This window comes from Chelon labrosus (genome assembly GCF_963514085.1).
Source record: "Chelon labrosus genome assembly, chromosome: 7".
Taxonomy (NCBI): Eukaryota; Metazoa; Chordata; class Actinopteri; order Mugiliformes; family Mugilidae; genus Chelon; species Chelon labrosus.
In genome coordinates this window covers 2,911,580-2,928,291 of record NC_140343.1, presented here as the reverse complement: position 1 = coordinate 2,928,291, position 16,712 = coordinate 2,911,580, and the positions used below count along the sequence as shown (strand labels likewise).

General features: G+C 43.6%; 3 protein-coding genes across 3 annotated transcripts; all 3 read left to right on the top strand.

The window, feature by feature from the left end:
- Positions 1–221: 221 nt before the first annotated feature.
- Positions 222–9,266, top strand: LOC311491114 (alanine aminotransferase 1-like; the record flags this gene model as incomplete). The annotated part of the gene is made up of 14 exons (XM_084548978.1): positions 222–326; positions 717–806; positions 890–998; positions 1,080–1,213; positions 1,716–1,959; positions 2,035–2,114; positions 2,195–2,331; positions 2,442–2,616; positions 2,711–2,866; positions 4,199–4,308; positions 4,392–4,499; positions 7,405–7,573; positions 8,067–8,179; positions 9,028–9,266. 14 exons carry the CDS (start codon positions 222–224, stop codon positions 9,116–9,118), a joined length of 1,821 nt encoding a protein of 606 aa, XP_084405104.1. The 3' UTR covers positions 9,119–9,266.
- Positions 5,492–8,054, top strand: LOC311490341 (uncharacterized protein). The gene is made up of 3 exons (XM_084547786.1): positions 5,492–5,796; positions 6,386–6,555; positions 6,906–8,054. Exons 1-3 carry the CDS (start codon positions 5,698–5,700, stop codon positions 7,105–7,107), a joined length of 471 nt encoding a protein of 156 aa, XP_084403912.1. The 5' UTR covers positions 5,492–5,697; the 3' UTR covers positions 7,108–8,054.
- Positions 9,267–9,951: 685 nt separating the features above from the next.
- On the top strand, positions 9,952–13,543 carry LOC311491113 (proproteinase E-like; the record flags this gene model as incomplete). The annotated part of the gene is made up of 7 exons (XM_084548977.1): positions 9,952–9,991; positions 11,093–11,181; positions 11,418–11,515; positions 11,618–11,743; positions 11,843–11,979; positions 12,953–13,095; positions 13,274–13,543. The coding sequence occupies 7 exons, from the start codon at positions 9,952–9,954 to the stop codon at positions 13,541–13,543; spliced, it is 903 nt and encodes a 300-aa protein (XP_084405103.1).
- Positions 13,544–16,712: the final 3,169 nt, after the last annotated feature.

The following is a 16,712-nucleotide window of genomic DNA, read 5'->3' as shown; positions in this document are numbered from 1 at the left end:
GAGCAGAAAATGTAGGAAAAAGGATTACGCATCCAACTGAGGTCACATTTCAACCTTTTTCATGGTACATTAGTTAGACATTCACCTCTCTCTCTCACTCTCTATCATGCATGAGGAGAGGGTTTTGCATAAAGATCTCACTTGCCTGACAGGTGGCGATTGCTAGAGGTCTAAGTGAATAGTTTTGACATTTAAATCAAAACCGTTACAACAAAACGACGATGACTTCCCTGCAGCATGTGAATCCCAGAGTGAGGGGGATCAGAGTCTCCTCACAGGGTGCTCTGCAGAGTCTGGCTGCACAAATCACACAAGAGATCTCACTGGTAAGTTCCAGCTCACTTATATATAGTGTATGTTGGTTTTTTTGTGAAAGTGAAAAGAAGCAAACAGACATTAAAAAAGAGCTTTTTGATGCCAGATATAATCCAAATCTTGAAATATAACACAATTCAGACTCAGAGATATTTACAGCTTGTTCAGGTTCATGAAACAAAACGTGAATAATGTTTTAAAGTATAAAATTTGCTGCAGCATTAGCGTTTACTTTGTTCTATGAAGAAATAGAAGAAGTCTTTTGCTGTGGAGGTGCAATGTCCTTGCTGAAACTTGAAAAAATTAAAGCCTGTCCTGGTTCCTGGAACTAGTCCTAGAACCAGAACTTATCCTTGTGTCAAAGTGCATTTTGTCCTGCACTGACACGTGTCCTCCTGCAGGGGGCGCAGGAACCCTTTAAAGAGGTGATTGATGTCAGCTCAGCTGATCCTCAAAGAGCAGGAATGAAGCCCGTCTCATTTGTCCGACAGGTAAGTTTTCTCGGTTCAACAAACCTTTCATCCTCTGGCCTCTTTCTCACTCTGCTCCCTCTGGACCTGGTCTGTTGTCTCAGGTCTTGGCCGTGTGTCTCTACCCTCAGCTGCTGGAAGACACAAGTCTTCCTCTGGATGTCAAGCTCAGAGCTCGGAGGCTGCTGGAGGCCTGTGATGGAGGAAGCGTGGGTGAGCACTGGAAAAAAGAAACGTGACAGACATTTAACTTGATGAGTTTATAAATATGATGTCTTATAAACTGATCCACAGGTTCATACACTGCCTCCTCTGGGCTGCTTCATGTCAAACGAAGCATCGCTGAGTTCATCTCCAGACGAGACGCTGGCGTTCCTTCATACCCTGAAAACATCTTTATTTCTGCTGGTTCTCAGCGGGCCTTGATGGTACGAATATGAATAATAATCTCTATTTAACTGAAAGGCAGAAATATATACATCGATCAGCCACAACATTAAAACCACTGACAGGAGAAGTAAATAACATTATGACCATCTTGTGACAATTCAATGTTCTGCTGGGAAACTTCTGGACCTGGCATTCATTGGTGTGGATGTTACTTAGACATGTAGCACCCACCTAGACCAGACCAGGCACCCCCACCCCATAGCAATGACACTCCTTGATGGCAGCAGCCATCCCCAGCAGGATGCAGCCTGACACAGACACACACACAAAAACACTTTAGGAACGACTAAAAAAAAAAACATGAAGAACAGCACAAGGTGTTGACCTGGCCTCCAAATTCACTAGATCCCAAACTGATCAAGTATCTGTGGGATGATCCACAATTACAGTTTTATTTTTAAAACAAGCACTCTTTAGCATCATCATGTTTATGTCAAATCATAGATGAAGGGTCAGGTCAATGCACGATGCTGTGTTCAGGTTGTGTTAAAGCTGCTGGCCTGTGGGGAGGGGGACACTCGATCCGCTGTGCTGACCCCCGTCCCATGGCCACACACTCTGCCGGCTGTGCTGGATGAGGCCCAGGTGACTCTGGTGCCCTACCCGCTGATAGAGGAGCGAGGATGGGCCGTCGACCTGGACGAGCTGCACCGAGCTTTAACGGCCGCTAGAGGGCGCTGTGAGCCCAGAGCCATTTACCTCAGCAACCCAGGAAACCCCACAGGTAAATAAACACACAGCAGTTGAATTAAATGCACCGTGCTGTCATCACTGTTTCTGCTGCTGTTTGTGGTTCTAGGTCATGTGCAGGACAGGAAGTCAATAGAGGACGTGATCAGGTTCGCAGCAGCTGAGAGACTGCTGCTGTTAGTGGACGAGGTGATCATGAACTCTTCAGACTGGGCTCAGTGATGAGAAGGGTTTACTTATCCATCACTTCCTTTTTCTCTGCCCTCCAGGTGTATCAGGACAGCGTGTTCGGACCAGACAGAGAGTTTGTGTCCTATAAGAAAGTCCTGTTTGAGATGGACAAAGAGTACACAGAGACAGTTGAGCTGGTGTCCTTCCACTCCTTATCCTGCAGCAGCATGGGAGAGTGAGTTCAGACTCTGTCTTCCAAATTTTCCCCACCTCAAAGCACCCAACGCAAACAGCCTTTCTTAGACACAAGTAAAAACGTCATAAAATCGTGCATGTGCGTCCCAGGTGTGGTCTGAGAGCAGGATACATGGAGATAGTCAACATGGACCCGGAGGTGATGCATTTTGCAGACACCATGCTGTGCACCGATATCAACACTCCAGTCACGGGTCAGCTGGCTCTGGATCTCATGATCAACCCACCGACGCCCGGAGACGCTTCGTACGACACATACACGCAGGTGAGGAAACACCAAGAGCAGCTGCTGACGTCCCGCGTCTTATTACTTATTACTACGACTTATAATCAGCTCTCTGTGTTTCTGTCCACTGAAGGAGACTCTCCTCACTCGGGCCACTCTGTCCCACAATGCACAGCGTGCTCAGGAGCTCCTGAACGGTCTACCTGGGATGACCTGTCAGCCAGTGATGGGTGGGATCTACCTTTATCCCTGTCTGCGGTTACCAGCTGAGATTAGAGAGCAGGCCAAGGTGGGAATTTAATATGGTATAAGTTTAAAAGACCATACCAAGGTTTTTCCACAGTTCCACAAGAGGTAGAGCCTGCATCAACATTTTAAAAGACCAAAAGCAGCTATTTGATCTCTAACGTATATATAATAATCACTGCACTGCTCGCTGTCCTCTGTACACACAGACACATTTCTGTTCAGCATAATTTAACATAACCTTTAACATAAAGTTAATCAGTGACGTGCCAACAGTCAACCATTGACTGCATCCGACTGCAGTTAGATAAAAGGCTGTTGAAACACAAAGGCTTTTAGAGCAGCAGGAGAGGCCACGTGCCATGCAGTAGTAATACCACCAGTAGCCACTAGATGGCTGACATTTATCAGTTCGGTACATAGACCGTAGAAAAAAATGGCCGACAGGTCTCCACTTACTCCCATCGGTCAAAACTGACTCTAGAATCCGTGGGACACGGCAAGTTTGTCTTCATAGCATCACATAATGACCCAAGTTCCCTCCACTAACATGGAGGAGGGCGGGACTTATGACCTATACTGCAGCCAGCCACCCGGAGGAGCTCTGCATGCTTTTGGCTTCATTTTTGAGGAGCTGTCACGACGTCCACTTTTTTTCCAGTCTGTGTTTCAGCAGCTCAGCCTTTTGGCCAATAATCATTACCAAGTACGTGGCACTTCAGACTTCAGACGAGTTTGATTGTGAAGTTCCAACTCTGGAGGGGCGAGAAGTTGCAGGGCAGTCAATCTGAAATTGGAACAGCAGCGTAACTTGATGACACAAGATGCATTCTGGGATACCAGGCTGCACCAAGTCCACACACGCGTTTCCAAAGAACTAGGCCAGATGAATACTTTAGATTGGAACGGTATATTTGGCAGCTGCTGCTGATGTTTCACAAATCTGCAAGTAGAGACAAGAACACATATTGATGAACACCCAACTACTAAAGCCTTAACTACTCTTCTGTGAAGGTTCTCAGTCATCCAGGTCAAAGTATACCCCCAAAAAATAAACAAGCTGAAAGAAGGGCAACTGGACCTGTAGAGTTTCTTCTAGGTATTTCATCCAATAGCTTCTTCAGCGATGGGGAGTTGGGGTTTAAATAGGAACGTCTGTGGGGGTTGTGCATGAATAGAGTCTGTTAACAACCAGATAATCACCTTCCAGCCCCGTACACACCCTGAGACTGGAATATTTGGCAGATAATGGGTCGTTATGGGCACCATTCATTGGAGAAGAAAACAGGATCCTCCATATTGATCGCTACCTAAATAAAACAGGTTATGGCAAAGACTTTAGTAAGTAACCGTCTAATTCACATGTCTGTTTTAGACGCTGGGGGTGGATGCTGTTGTTCTGTACTGTCAGAAGTTACTGGAGGAGGAGGCTGTGCTTGTGGGTGCAGGTCAGCATGGAGGCACGACTGGCAGCCACCATCTGAGGTAACACAAGTTAAAGACGTATTTATCTGTTATATGTTGGATTTTCTCAAACACGTGACTCTCATGGGTTTCCTGTTTCCCAGGTTGTGTGTTCTTGTTCCTCCGGACACCCTCGAGGAGGTCCTGGCTCGTCTCGGTTCCTTCCACCTTCGCTTCGTGGACAGATGCCATGATCCAGGGGACAAAGACAAGCAGGGAAACAAATCAACTTTCTAACCAAAGCTTCTAGCCAAACACTTGAATTTTAAGAAAGCCGCGATAATATGTAAATGTGACAATATGTGTCAATACAGTCAATGGTTCTTTTTACCTTCCGTCAGTGATTGTTTGAGTGAAAGTAAATGCATCTTAATAAATCCACAATTGAAAGAACTGAGTGTGATCCCTTTAACATTGAAAAGCTCCTAAAAAACATAAACTGTTTAAATACAACAGAGAAATCAGTAGACACGTCCAACGATGGTTTTAAGAAAGATTAAAAAATACCTACAAACTCTTTTACCAACAATTTTTCCAGTTAAAGGAACAAAAAGATTTTATCTCTAAATAAATAAACATGTCTGCAGGTAAATATGATTTAAACAATCAATAAAAACTCTGGAACAGCCGACCCTTTTATATCAAATCTGCCCAGAGTGTGGAGCATTTAAAATCATTGTTGAAAACCCACTTCTTCTCACCGGCCTCCGGTCCAAGTTGAGCAGGATATCTTGGATTTAATTTCGCTAACACAGTTTTTTTTTTTTTTTTTTTTTTTAATTGACAGTTTTACATGTGTTTTTATTTGATGTTTTATTGCTTATTTTAACTCTATTTGTTTTATATTGTTCTGCTTTTGCAGCACTTTGGTTCAACTGAAGTTGATTCTAATTGCACTTTAGAAATGTACTTTGACTTGACTTGACTTAACTTGACATGCTGTGAGGCATCACCTAACCACAACACCAATCTGCCGCCACATGTCAAACTATTTAGGTAAAATGCAAATAAGTTACCGTATCTCTCAGAGACTGAACAAGTGGAAGAGGAGAAAAGAAAGCAAGACTGTGCTTAATACTACTAATAAATAGCTAACTGAATGCTGCTCGTCAAACTATTGCTACGGAGTGTGAAAATCAGTTATAAGTTAATATGAAAAAATGTGTGAGAAAGCTGAGAGAAGCTGCAAAAGATTCTGTGAAGATGTTTTAAGAATTAAATCAAAGCAAAAACAAATAAATCCTTTCAACTTTTCCACCTCTTTGAGAGTATCTTGTTGTCTGGCTGGTGGAGCAGTCACTCAGTCGCTGGGTGCACCTCCCACAGTGAACTCCTTCCACAGTTGTCTTTAGTTGATGAACAGCCGCCTCCTGAGCAGATGTGTCACTGACTGACAGCCAGCGGACAGAGATGAGCTCCGTGCAGGGCGTGAACCCCCGGGTGCTCGGGATCAGGGCCCCGAGGAGTCTGCAGAGTCTGGCTGCACACATCACGCTGCAGATCGACCAGGTGAGTCACAGCTGGAGGGCACATGAGCTCATCACATGGTCTAGGTGACATGCTAAGACGCCCCACGTTGGAGAGTGAGAACAACCATATCTTGAAGTCTTTAAGAACTGACAACATACTTGATTTTAAGTACCTGCTGTATCAAGCTCCCAAAGTTTGCAACAGCACAACAGCAAGCAGGATAGTTTTACAGATACTGTATATCGAGCTAAATCACATCAGTCGGTGAAGTTTACTATTGATTTGAATCCCAAACATCCATAAACCTCCAAAAACCTCTATTTGATAAAAGAGGACAAGCTGTTGCCTCTGGACGGTGTGCAAAGATAGGAATAACTAAAATACTTTGCACATTTCATTTTACTTTTATTTAACCATGTTTGTCCCACTGAGGTAAAAAAGTAGATGGTTGTCCTCAGATGATGGATGGAAGCAGTTGTTTAATGTGTCTGGATGCTCACTGTGAGCTAGCTAACGGATAACACGGAGACAATTTACTGCTAAACAACAAACAACAAGCAGAATATGAAAAGATAAAGTTAGTCCATGTCCTTTTGTGTCTGTCACTCTGTGTCCACGCTGTGTCCAGGTGTGGTCTGAGAGGCGGCTACATGGAGGTCATCAACATGGACCCGACAGTGAAAGAGTATTTAAAAAACACGTGCAGCGTTTCCAGCCCTCCAGTTTTACCACAGCTAGCTCTGGCGGTCATGATGGATCCACCTGCACCGGGAGATCCTTCCTACAACACAAACTCAGGTAAAAACACAAGACGAAAGGAAAATCTGCATTTTTATTATTACTATTATTGTTATTATTATTTTTTTTTAATGCATTTATTAATTTTTTTGACTGCTGCCGTAAATTCATTTAAATTTCGTAGCGTTACAACACAGCAGATACAGCTTGGACACTATCCACAATCCATGAATTTAGGGACTGTTTGAAAATCATTCTTTATGATTATTTTCATGCAAACTCTTCACGACCAATGCACTTAGCAAAATGTCTGAAATTAATTTCAAACAGACTCCAGAGAAACATGCTGAAGCTTATTTGTTGCTACCAATGCCAGCACTCATTAAAGATCAGACTGTCCTCCTCTACAGAACGACCACAGTTGTCGGTTTGTGGCCGTCTGTCACAGGGCTAAGACAGAGAGACAGACAACCATTCACACTCACGGCCAACTTAGAATCACCAATGAACCTAACCAGCATGTCTTTGGACGGTGGGAGGAAGCTGGAGAACCTGAAGAGAACCCATCCAGACACAGGGAGAAGATGCAACCAGTCGACCATGATGGATTAGAAACCAGAACCTTCTGGCTGTGAGGCATCAGTGCTAACCACCACACCACTGTGCCACCTGAAGTATAAAATGATTCAAATAAAAATGTCCAGGGTGTACACAGCTGGGATAGGCTCCAGCCCCCCACAACCCTTCACAGGACAAGTGGTTATAGAAGATGAATGAATGAATGAATGAATGAATTATTTAAAATGATATTCTTTGTTTGTGTGGTCTCCTCTTGAGCTGGGTTGGTAACGACCTGAGTTATCTTTTTTTAAGGGATTCTCCAGCTGACCTGGTTTGATCTGAATCTGTTTTGTTTCTAAAGGAGATTCTTCACACCTCACGCACGCTTTCCCACAATGCTCAGCGGGCGTGTGAGTTCCTGAATGGCTTGAAAGGGATGAGCTGCCGGCCGGCGATGGCGGGCGTCTTCCTGTATCCCAGTCTTCATATACCACCTCAAATGATGGAGGAGGCCAAGGTCAATATATTCTGCTCGTGTGATGGATTTTCTGTTTACTTTATACTTCACTTTATACTTTCTGCAGTTATTTGACAGCTAAAAGATTAAAAAGAAAAACAAAAAGATGATTTTTGACACACTGTTGAAGATTAAACCAATGTTTCCTAAACCTGTGGCTTGTGGTTCTTGTGCAACAAGTCATGTTTCCCCTTTAAACTTAATAAACTGCTTCATTTGAACGACTCTTCAATAAAATAGATAAATGGATAGACATACAATAGAAAAATGTTTGTTTTTCCTCCTTTCATGACCCCTCAGATTCATCCAGAGGGACAGGACCCGTAAGTTTCTCTTTCAGCAGATGTAGAATAGGCCTTAATGGTTAATTATGATCATATGACACATAAAAAGCTTTTTATTTTATTTTATACATGCATAAAGTTAAACAGTATTCAGATGGTTAAAAATCATGAACTCCTTCAAGGTGCCACGTTGTCATGATTAATTCCAGATGTTGGGAGTGGAGGCAGATGTGCTGTACTGTCAGAGGCTGCTGGAGGAGGAAGGTGTTTGTCTGGGGGCGGGCAGCGAGAACGGACAGGATAATAAAAACGTTCATGTCAGGTGAGGAGCCTTCTCCAGCACATCCCAAAGATTCTCAATGGGGTTAAGGTCTGGACTCTGTGGTGGCCAATCCATGTGTGAAAATGATGTCTCATGCTCCCTGAACCACTCTTTCACAATCTGAGCCCCATGAATCCTGGCATTGTCATCTTGGAATATGATCCACTGATGGAATAACCTGGTCATTCAGTATATTCAGGTAGTCAGCTGACCTCATTCTTTGGACACATAATGTTGCTGAACCTAGACCTGAGCAACTGCAGCAACCCCAGATCATAGCACTGTCCCCACAGGCTTGTACAGTAGACACTAGGCATGATGGGTGTATCACTTCATCTGCCTCTCTTCTTACCCTGATGCCCCCATCACTCCGGAACTTAACCCAGTTTTAGTAGTTTCTTCAATCTCCTTAGATGTTTTCTCTGCTTGATGCATGCCAATGATTTGACCCTTCTCAAACAGACTAACATCTTTTCCACGACCACAGGATGTGTCTTTAGACATGGTTGTTGAAGAAATGAGAAGCTACTCATTGCATCAGTTGGGGTTAAATAACTTGTTGTCAGCTGAAAAATAATCACCCATGCAGTAATTATCCAATAGGAGGCTCCTACCTATTTGCTGAGTTAAATCCAGGAGACCTTTTTTTTGGCCAGACAGTGTACATCTCTGGTGGAGGAAGAGTTAACTCGGCATGAATGAACTAAGACGTCATCAAACAGAACCAGCGTGCTCTGGCGTTCATGTTCTCTCTGTTTTGAACACAGGGGTGTCCCTACCTGTGCGTTAACGCTGTGTTTTGTGTGTTCCTCCCCCCTTCCCTCCCCCCCTCCCTCCTTCACCACCAGGCTGAATGTTCTGGCTCCTCCTGCTGCTCTGGAGGAGATCTTGGCACGCCTTCGTTCTTTCCACCTGCGCCTGCTGGACAGATTTCCCTGACGCAAATGTCAAGGGCACAGGCTTAAAAAAAAATATATCAAAGCTCGGTGTATTGTCTTTCAGCCTGAATAATGTGGCTCATAATGTAGCTGCAGTGCTTTGTGATGATGTATAATGCATGAACACTTGTTTATTGTGGCTCACATCACATTCTCTCTGCATCTGTTTTTTGAATAAAATGCAAAATGTGTTAAATCATTTTTACTCTTTTGGAGTCGCTGCAGGAAATTATAGCACAAACATTTAATTTATGAGCTTATGAAGTGTTTTCTTTGAATTATTAGCACTTTTTTATTATAATTTTGGAGTTCATGGTTAATTTTTTTGTCTGGTTTATTATAAGTTAACCACTCCTAAATCAATTAATAAGACAAACACATATCAATAACTAGATTAAATAAATTAAAAATTAAACTTTAACATGCTAGAAATTATTTCTTGGTTGGATCATGTGTCTTTAATCCCTAAATTTAATGTAGAAAAGATTTAATCTTTATTTAAATGATTTGTTTTTTTAAAACAGATTAAAAAAGAAATTTAAAAAAGGTGAAATACATCATGGCAGCAGTTTAAAGATGGTTTTATATGGATAAAAATGTGAAGTTTTCTCCACCCCGACTGTTCTTCTACTTCAGCACCAGTTTTTTAAATCCAAAAGTCAAACATTCTGTTTAATTTTCCTGCACAGTGTGCTGATTTTATTCTGCAGAGGTTATATAAATACCGGTGAAGCAGGTGGAACAGGGAGCAAAGATTCCCAGGACGAAGACCGGCCGGGTGAGAGAAGTATATAAAAGCTGCTGAACGCTCAGAGCGTCTTCTCAGAGGAAACCATGATGAAAGTGGCCCTGGTCCTTCTGTTCGCTGCTCACGGTGAGTTCCCACTTAATGAGGAATCTTTTATTTTATTACTGAAAAACAATCAACCCGAAGCTTATTTGTTGCTCCTGATGTCGTCAGTCCTTAAATATTAACCCCAAATATAATGTTTTAGTTTAAAAAAAGGTGAAATAATTTCAGAAAAAAGGTGTCACTGTTAGTTTTTAATCAAACAGGAGAAAATAGAGGCTATTATCAGTGGTGTATTAATCCACATTTAGAGCTGCAGGAAGTATTTTGGAGCAAAAGAAGCTGAGGTGTGCGGTCAGTCGTGATAGAGCAGGAACTCTGCAGCACAGAGAAATGAAAATCTGGTGCTTTAGAAAGTGTTCCTCCCACTATTTGCACATTTCTCTGGATTTCAAGTGTAAAAGACTGTTATTAATTTATCCTCAGTAAAGAAAAAATGTTTCAGAAATAACTTCTGTAGTTCAACTTAAATGCAAAATTGAATACATGTCTTCAAAACTATCTGCAAATGTGCGTTAGTCTGCAGAAACAAAAGTTAATGTAAAGGCTAAGGTGGAAAGGAGGCTGAATACACGTGCAACCAATAGGAGTTGCACCAAGTTTTGCACCAAAATGACATGAGGTAATGGCGTGAACTAATACAGGGGTGAGTTGGTATCAACAGATGTATTATGTCCTTTAATATGTCCAAGAAAAGAAGCTCAGCACTAGACCTAAGAAATGCTGAAGCTAAAGAGTCTGACTGCTGAGGACACAAAGGACGTCCTGAAGTGTTCTTTATTGGACTGTGGGTGCAGCAGTTTCTGGCTGAAGGAGCTTCCTAAACTCCCAACTGTCTCATACAGGGGGTGACAGGGGTTGCTCCTGACGTTTGACAGTTTTGTCCGGAGGACGGCCCAGGACGGAGCTGGCTCTCTTCCTCAGTTTGCCCAGTCAGTGTAGAAGGTGTCATATAGTGTCATAAAAAGATGTGAGGTGTAGTAGCAGGAGATCAGAAAAATATGTTGGACAGATAAACTATTCAACCCTAACCCTGAGCCCTGACCAGCACCACGGCAGATGGCATCTATAAGAATTAAATGCATGGTGATGTTTGACATAGAAACTCCCTCTCTCTGTGGTCAGCCTACGGGTGTGGTACGCCCACCTACGAGCCCTCTGTGAGCCGTGTGGTGAACGGAGAAGATGCCCGACCCTACAGCTGGCCCTGGCAGGTGAGTTCAACATTTGATAACACAAGATAACACATTATTTATCCCACAGTATCCCACAAATAAATAAAATTTTAAAATGAATCCTTAAGCGAACTAGGAGCCAGTGAAAATGCCGCCAAAATTGGGGTAATGTGCTTTTGTTTTTTGGCACCGGTCAAAAGTCGAGCAGCAGCATTTTGAACGAGCTGTAGTCAAGAAAGTGATCATCATCTAGTGACCATTATATTTCCCTCCAGATCTCTCTGCAGTACCTCAGCGGCTCCACCTACCGACACACCTGTGGAGGAACTCTGCTCGCTCCCAGCTGGGTCATGACCGCTGGTCACTGCATCGGGTGAATCACAGTCCAGCCGACCCTCTTCTAGTTTGTGTCGTCCCATTGTGCACAGTGAGGTTTTAACTGGAGTGTGTGTGTGTGTGTGTGTTTGTGTGTCAGAGCTCTTACCTACCGCGTGGTGCTGGGGGACTATGACATCACTGTGGAGGAGGGCTACGAGCAGATCAGAACCGTGGAGAAGATTGTCGTTCACCCTCGCTGGAATACTAACTGCCTGTCTTGTGGGTAAGACTTCCACTCGGCTCCCTGCACGGTCACGGCACTGTAAGAGCAAACAGAGCATCGTGACCTTCAGCCGCTTCCTCTCTGTGACTTCCCGCTCAGTAACGACATCGCCTTGATCAAACTTTCCTCCCCCGCCGTCCTGAACGACAAGGTTCAGCCCGCCTGTGAGCCGGAGATGGAGGAGGTCCTTTCTCACAACTACCCCTGCTACATCAGCGGCTGGGGGAGACTCTACAGTGAGTGTTTGTGATGCTACAGCACGCTGGTCATCAGGGGTTCAACCTCAGCTATGATTTACTGGGAAGTGAACTAGCAGTGGAACAAACCTGGGCTCAGAGAAGGCCGAGGACGAGAGTGGTGGCGTAGAGTTTGAGAATGAAGTGATTCTGGGTGAAAGCAGAAGGGAAGAGGAAACATCTAATCTCCAATTCTTGCACATTCTTGCAAACAGAAACCCTCACACGCTTCTTCTCGTCCAATCCAACCAAAACCATCCACATCTGGCTCGCTCCTCTTAATCACCAAAAACTCAAAGGGGTCAGACGGTCATGAGTGGGAGCCTTTTTCTTTCTGGTCTAAATGTGAGACAAAATACAAACATACCTCCCTCTACGCGAGAGTAGCAGGTCAAACGTGGAAGCTTTTCGTCCTTGGACTAGAGGATAAGAAGCAGAGTGGACAGAGGCGTCCCTCCAGAGAAGCCCTCGCAAACTTCTTGTCCTCTAATCCAACAAAAAGCACCCAGAGCTTTCTGCTCTTGATCACTAAAACTCAAAGAGGTGAGATGGGACCCGTCTACCTGTCTGACACCTAACATCCAAGCACCACACCGTGAAAGGTGTAAGTCAAGGATGGAGCTCCAGGTACAGTTGTGGTAGTCGTGCTGTATCTTAATGCTTTACTACTAAAATTAAACCTTCAGACAAAGCTCACTGAGGTAGATGTTTAGTTAAATCAAATAAAAGCCTTTTTCTGTGACATTAAACAGATTAAGCTGGGGTCCCTCAGACCTCCAGGGGCACCCAAAGTACCAGGTTTGCCTTATATTCAGACTATACAGGCAGATATTTATTCTTATCAAAGGTTGTGACACTATTATCTTATTACAGTTGCTATTAAACAGTCATCTCTTCCTCCTCTACAGCTACAGCAATCCTCTTAGTACAGTTTTAAAGCATCTCCTCTCATCTCCTCTCCGTCCTCCTGCAGCCGGCGGTCCCATCGCCGCTAAGCTCCAGCAGGCTCTGCTCCCTGTGGTCGACTACAGCGTCTGCAGCACCAAGGAGTGGTGGGGCAAAACCGTGAAGACCACCATGGTCTGCGCCGGGGGTGACATCCGCTCCGGCTGCAACGTACGCATTATTTCTGGAATAATAATAATAATCTGAGGAAAAGGAAAGCAGTTAACGTAAATTTAAACGTGAATGCAGACCTTTATCCTGACCAGGCTGAAATACTGCAGTCAGTAAAGGGTAGATGATGCAGGGTCCTCTTGTGTCTGTTGTCCTCACTCGTCTTCCGTCTCTTCAGGGGGACTCAGGCGGACCTCTGAACTGCAAGGGCAGCGACGGCAGATGGTACGTTCACGGCGTGACCAGCTTCGTCTCCTCTCAAGGATGCAACACTCCCTTGAAGCCCACGGTGTTCACACGCACCTCCTCCTTCACCAAGTGGATCAGTGACGTGAGTATCCACTCAGACAACTGCTGCCCACCAAACGCATACGGTGACACATTTATTTATAGGAAAGAAAATCATCTCAAGGGTTTCTGTTTTCTCATGATCAGAGAGTCCAACTAAATAAAATGAACCAATCAGCCACAACATTATGACCACTGGCAGGAGAAGTGAATAACATTGTCCATCTTGTGACAGTTCAATGTTCTGGAAACTTCTGGACCTGGCATTCATTGGTGTGGATGTTACTTAGACATGTAGCACCCACCTAGACCAGACCAGGCACCCCCACCCCATAGCAATGACACTCCTTGATGGCAGCAGCCATCCCCAGCAGGATGCAGCCTGACACAGACACACACACAAAAACACTTTAGGAACAACTAAAAAAAAAACATGAAGAACAGCACAAGGTGTTGACCTGGCCTCCAAATTCACTAGATCCCAAACTGATCAAGTATCTGTGGGATGATCCACAGAGGCCCCTCCTCTTAAAGGCAGAGGGGAGGGCAGACACCACGGACACCCTCAGAAGGCCCATGTCCATTCTCTGATGAGTCACCACATGAGAGACCTACACAATATTAGGAAGGTGGTCATAATGTTATGCTTGATCACTATAGAACTTCGCTGACAAGGTGGTTCTGCTGCTGTGGAGCTTTGAATCTGCAAGAAGTAAAACAGAAGATTTTATTGACAACACTGAATTTATTCAGTAGAAGAAGATGAACCAAGATGTTTCAGAGTGATTAATGTTGCTGTTCACATGGATTAGTGCTTAATTCATCTTAATAGAACAGAAGAAACACTGGCACTGAATTGATTAAATATATTTGGACCCGGCTGGAGGACGTCACCATGACAAAACAATGAGAACTAATGAGCTTCTGCAGCTGCAAAGTGGCGTCTCGTCAGACCTCTTCAGCCGTGTCTTTCATCCTGACCTTGTCAGGTGTTGCTGGTTGGACTATTTAAGTTCCATGCACCAACCAAAGACACTTCCTCTGCAAGGCCGACAAATAGAGGAAGATGTTGACATGTATTCCAGCTTGGTTCATCTTGTTTTTCTACCTCCATGTTTCTGTCTCTCATCTGATGTTTTTACCCCACGATGAGCAGACATGCTCAGAGAGAATGATTTATTCCAACCAGAGAGAAACACGTACATCAAGAGTTTACCTGGTTATTAGGAGATCAGGTTATTAGAGAAAGGTTTTCATCTCAGTTCTGACTGAAAACTCTTTCTGATCAGGTCAGTCTGTTACATGAGGTTACATTAGGCCTTTTCATTCTAAGAATATGGGGAACAGAGCGCAAATGTATAAAGTTTCAGTTTCATATTTGGCACAAAGTGGGAAACAAACTGCAGCATCGGCAGAATTTGTAAATGCAATAATTTAGCATTAACAGAAAGAAAGAACAGTTTTCTCGTACAGCCTGTCAGGGGAATCTGTTAGCAGGGTTGGCTTAATTCACATTGTTTGTTTGTGTTTCTTCCTCTTTTATTTTTCAGACTATCCTTCAGAACTGAAGACACGGAGCAGCTTGACAATCAATAAATGACCTAGTGACGTACTGACTGTCTCTGTTGTCTTTGAGTCTCTTTTACTGACAACAAAATGTCTCAAATCTGTTCATCAGGCTTTGAATTTGTGCTGTGTTCACAATTACAACTACAAACAACAAATAAAGGTTAAATGGGAGCAGATTATAATTAAAAGGTTATTTTACATGAAAGAAGCTGCAGGAAGAAAAGTAATTGCAAAAAAAAAAAAAACTGATTTAAGTTCTATTGTTTCAGCCACATTTATTCATTTATAAAGATTTAGTGTTTTATTTGTCTGTTCTTTTTTCTAAAGTTTTATTTGTCAAATCTTGTTAATTAGCTACTGAACGTTTTCTCAATAGAACCATAAAACATATCTTGATCTCATTTATAAGTTTTTGGTACATTTGTTGATTATCAATAATGATACCTGCCCCGTCTCGGGTGTCTACAACCCAGCTGTCAGTGGCTGATAGGCGGGGTGCACCCTGGACATGCACATCTGCAGCCAATTTAGCCATCACCAGCTTTGGAAAGATGACGGAGCTCCAGGAGTAAACTCCACTCCCACTGGAACAAGGAGAACGTGCAAACTCCACGCTGAGAGGCCACAGCTGAGGTTAGAACCCAGACCAAACAACTTCTACATCATTACAGAAGATTGAAGTCACACAGAAACTTGTAAAAATGTCCTCAAAGAGTGCATAAACATTTAAAAAAAAAAATGTCAAATGTCCTGTAAATAAAAGGAAATCTCAATGATTCTTCCACCACCATCTGTGACTATTATATTTCTCTGTCTGTGTTTGTTGCATGTTTGCACTTTATGTTGAAATATGACATGTTATATCTCAGTTCTGTGTTGATCTGTCTTGATTCATTTTACTTCATTACCAAGGGCTGAAATGCAGTGGAATTTTTTTTTGGGGGGGGATTAAGTTAATGTTCATGGCAAAGAGGGCCTTTGCACTTCATCTGATCACTCTTCATAACATTCTGGAGAGTGCACGTTGCCATCATAAAATATGAGGCAGCAGACTGTAGATGAAGGTGGTGTAATGTCAGCTGGTCACCACCAGGGCTCACTGTTAGCTTTTACATTTTTCAGGCTGATTTGATTGGAGGTGGCCGGTTGCTCCAGCCGATGACAGGAGGAGGCAAATTATGTCACAAACATTCAGAAAATAGCACCCGTCAGAAAAGAGGCCACTGAAGCTGCACAACATCCTCCTGAATATCAGCCAGAGGAGTGAACCTGTCGAAACGTCCTCCCTCGGTCTGCTAATATAACATGTAAAGACACATACAGATAATCCACACATGTGATGTATTAGCCATGGCTGCAGAAGAATAAAGTGAAGAATAGCAGTGGGAGCTGGCTCCGTTTCCATCTGGGGGAACTCCAGCCCTTTCACCGCCTGGAGCTGAGCCCAGCGAGTGAATAAGTGAGCTTCAGATCACAGGCCATTGGCTGGCTGCTCATTACTGAACGATGCATTAAACCCTCAGCTGTAAATAATGTGATAACTGCTGTGCAGGGCTCAGAGTCACACACAGGAACTGGTGGCCATCTTTCTCGCTCTCTCTCTCTATACGTTCACAGTGAGTGGGGTTCAGCTTTTTGCACATGCTAGGTAATTATTCCACTCCAGCTGCTCCAGGGAGAAAAAGTGAGAGTGTTCATTCCTCAAAAGCCTCCACAACCCCTCCTCTCCTCTCCACCCAGCCTCCACTGCTCGGATCGGG

Excerpts from the sequence above, each read along its gene's own strand:
- LOC311490341 (XM_084547786.1), top strand. The coding sequence starts at position 5,698 with ATGAGCTCCGTGCAGGGCGTGAACCCCCGGGTGCTCGGGATCAGGGCC. Across the intron at positions 5,797-6,385 it reads TCACGCTGCAGATCGACCAG|GTGTGGTCTGAGAGGCGGCT; the intron begins GTGAGTCACAGC and ends CGCTGTGTCCAG. Across the intron at positions 6,556-6,905 it reads TTCCTACAACACAAACTCAG|AACGACCACAGTTGTCGGTT; the intron begins GTAAAAACACAA and ends CCTCCTCTACAG.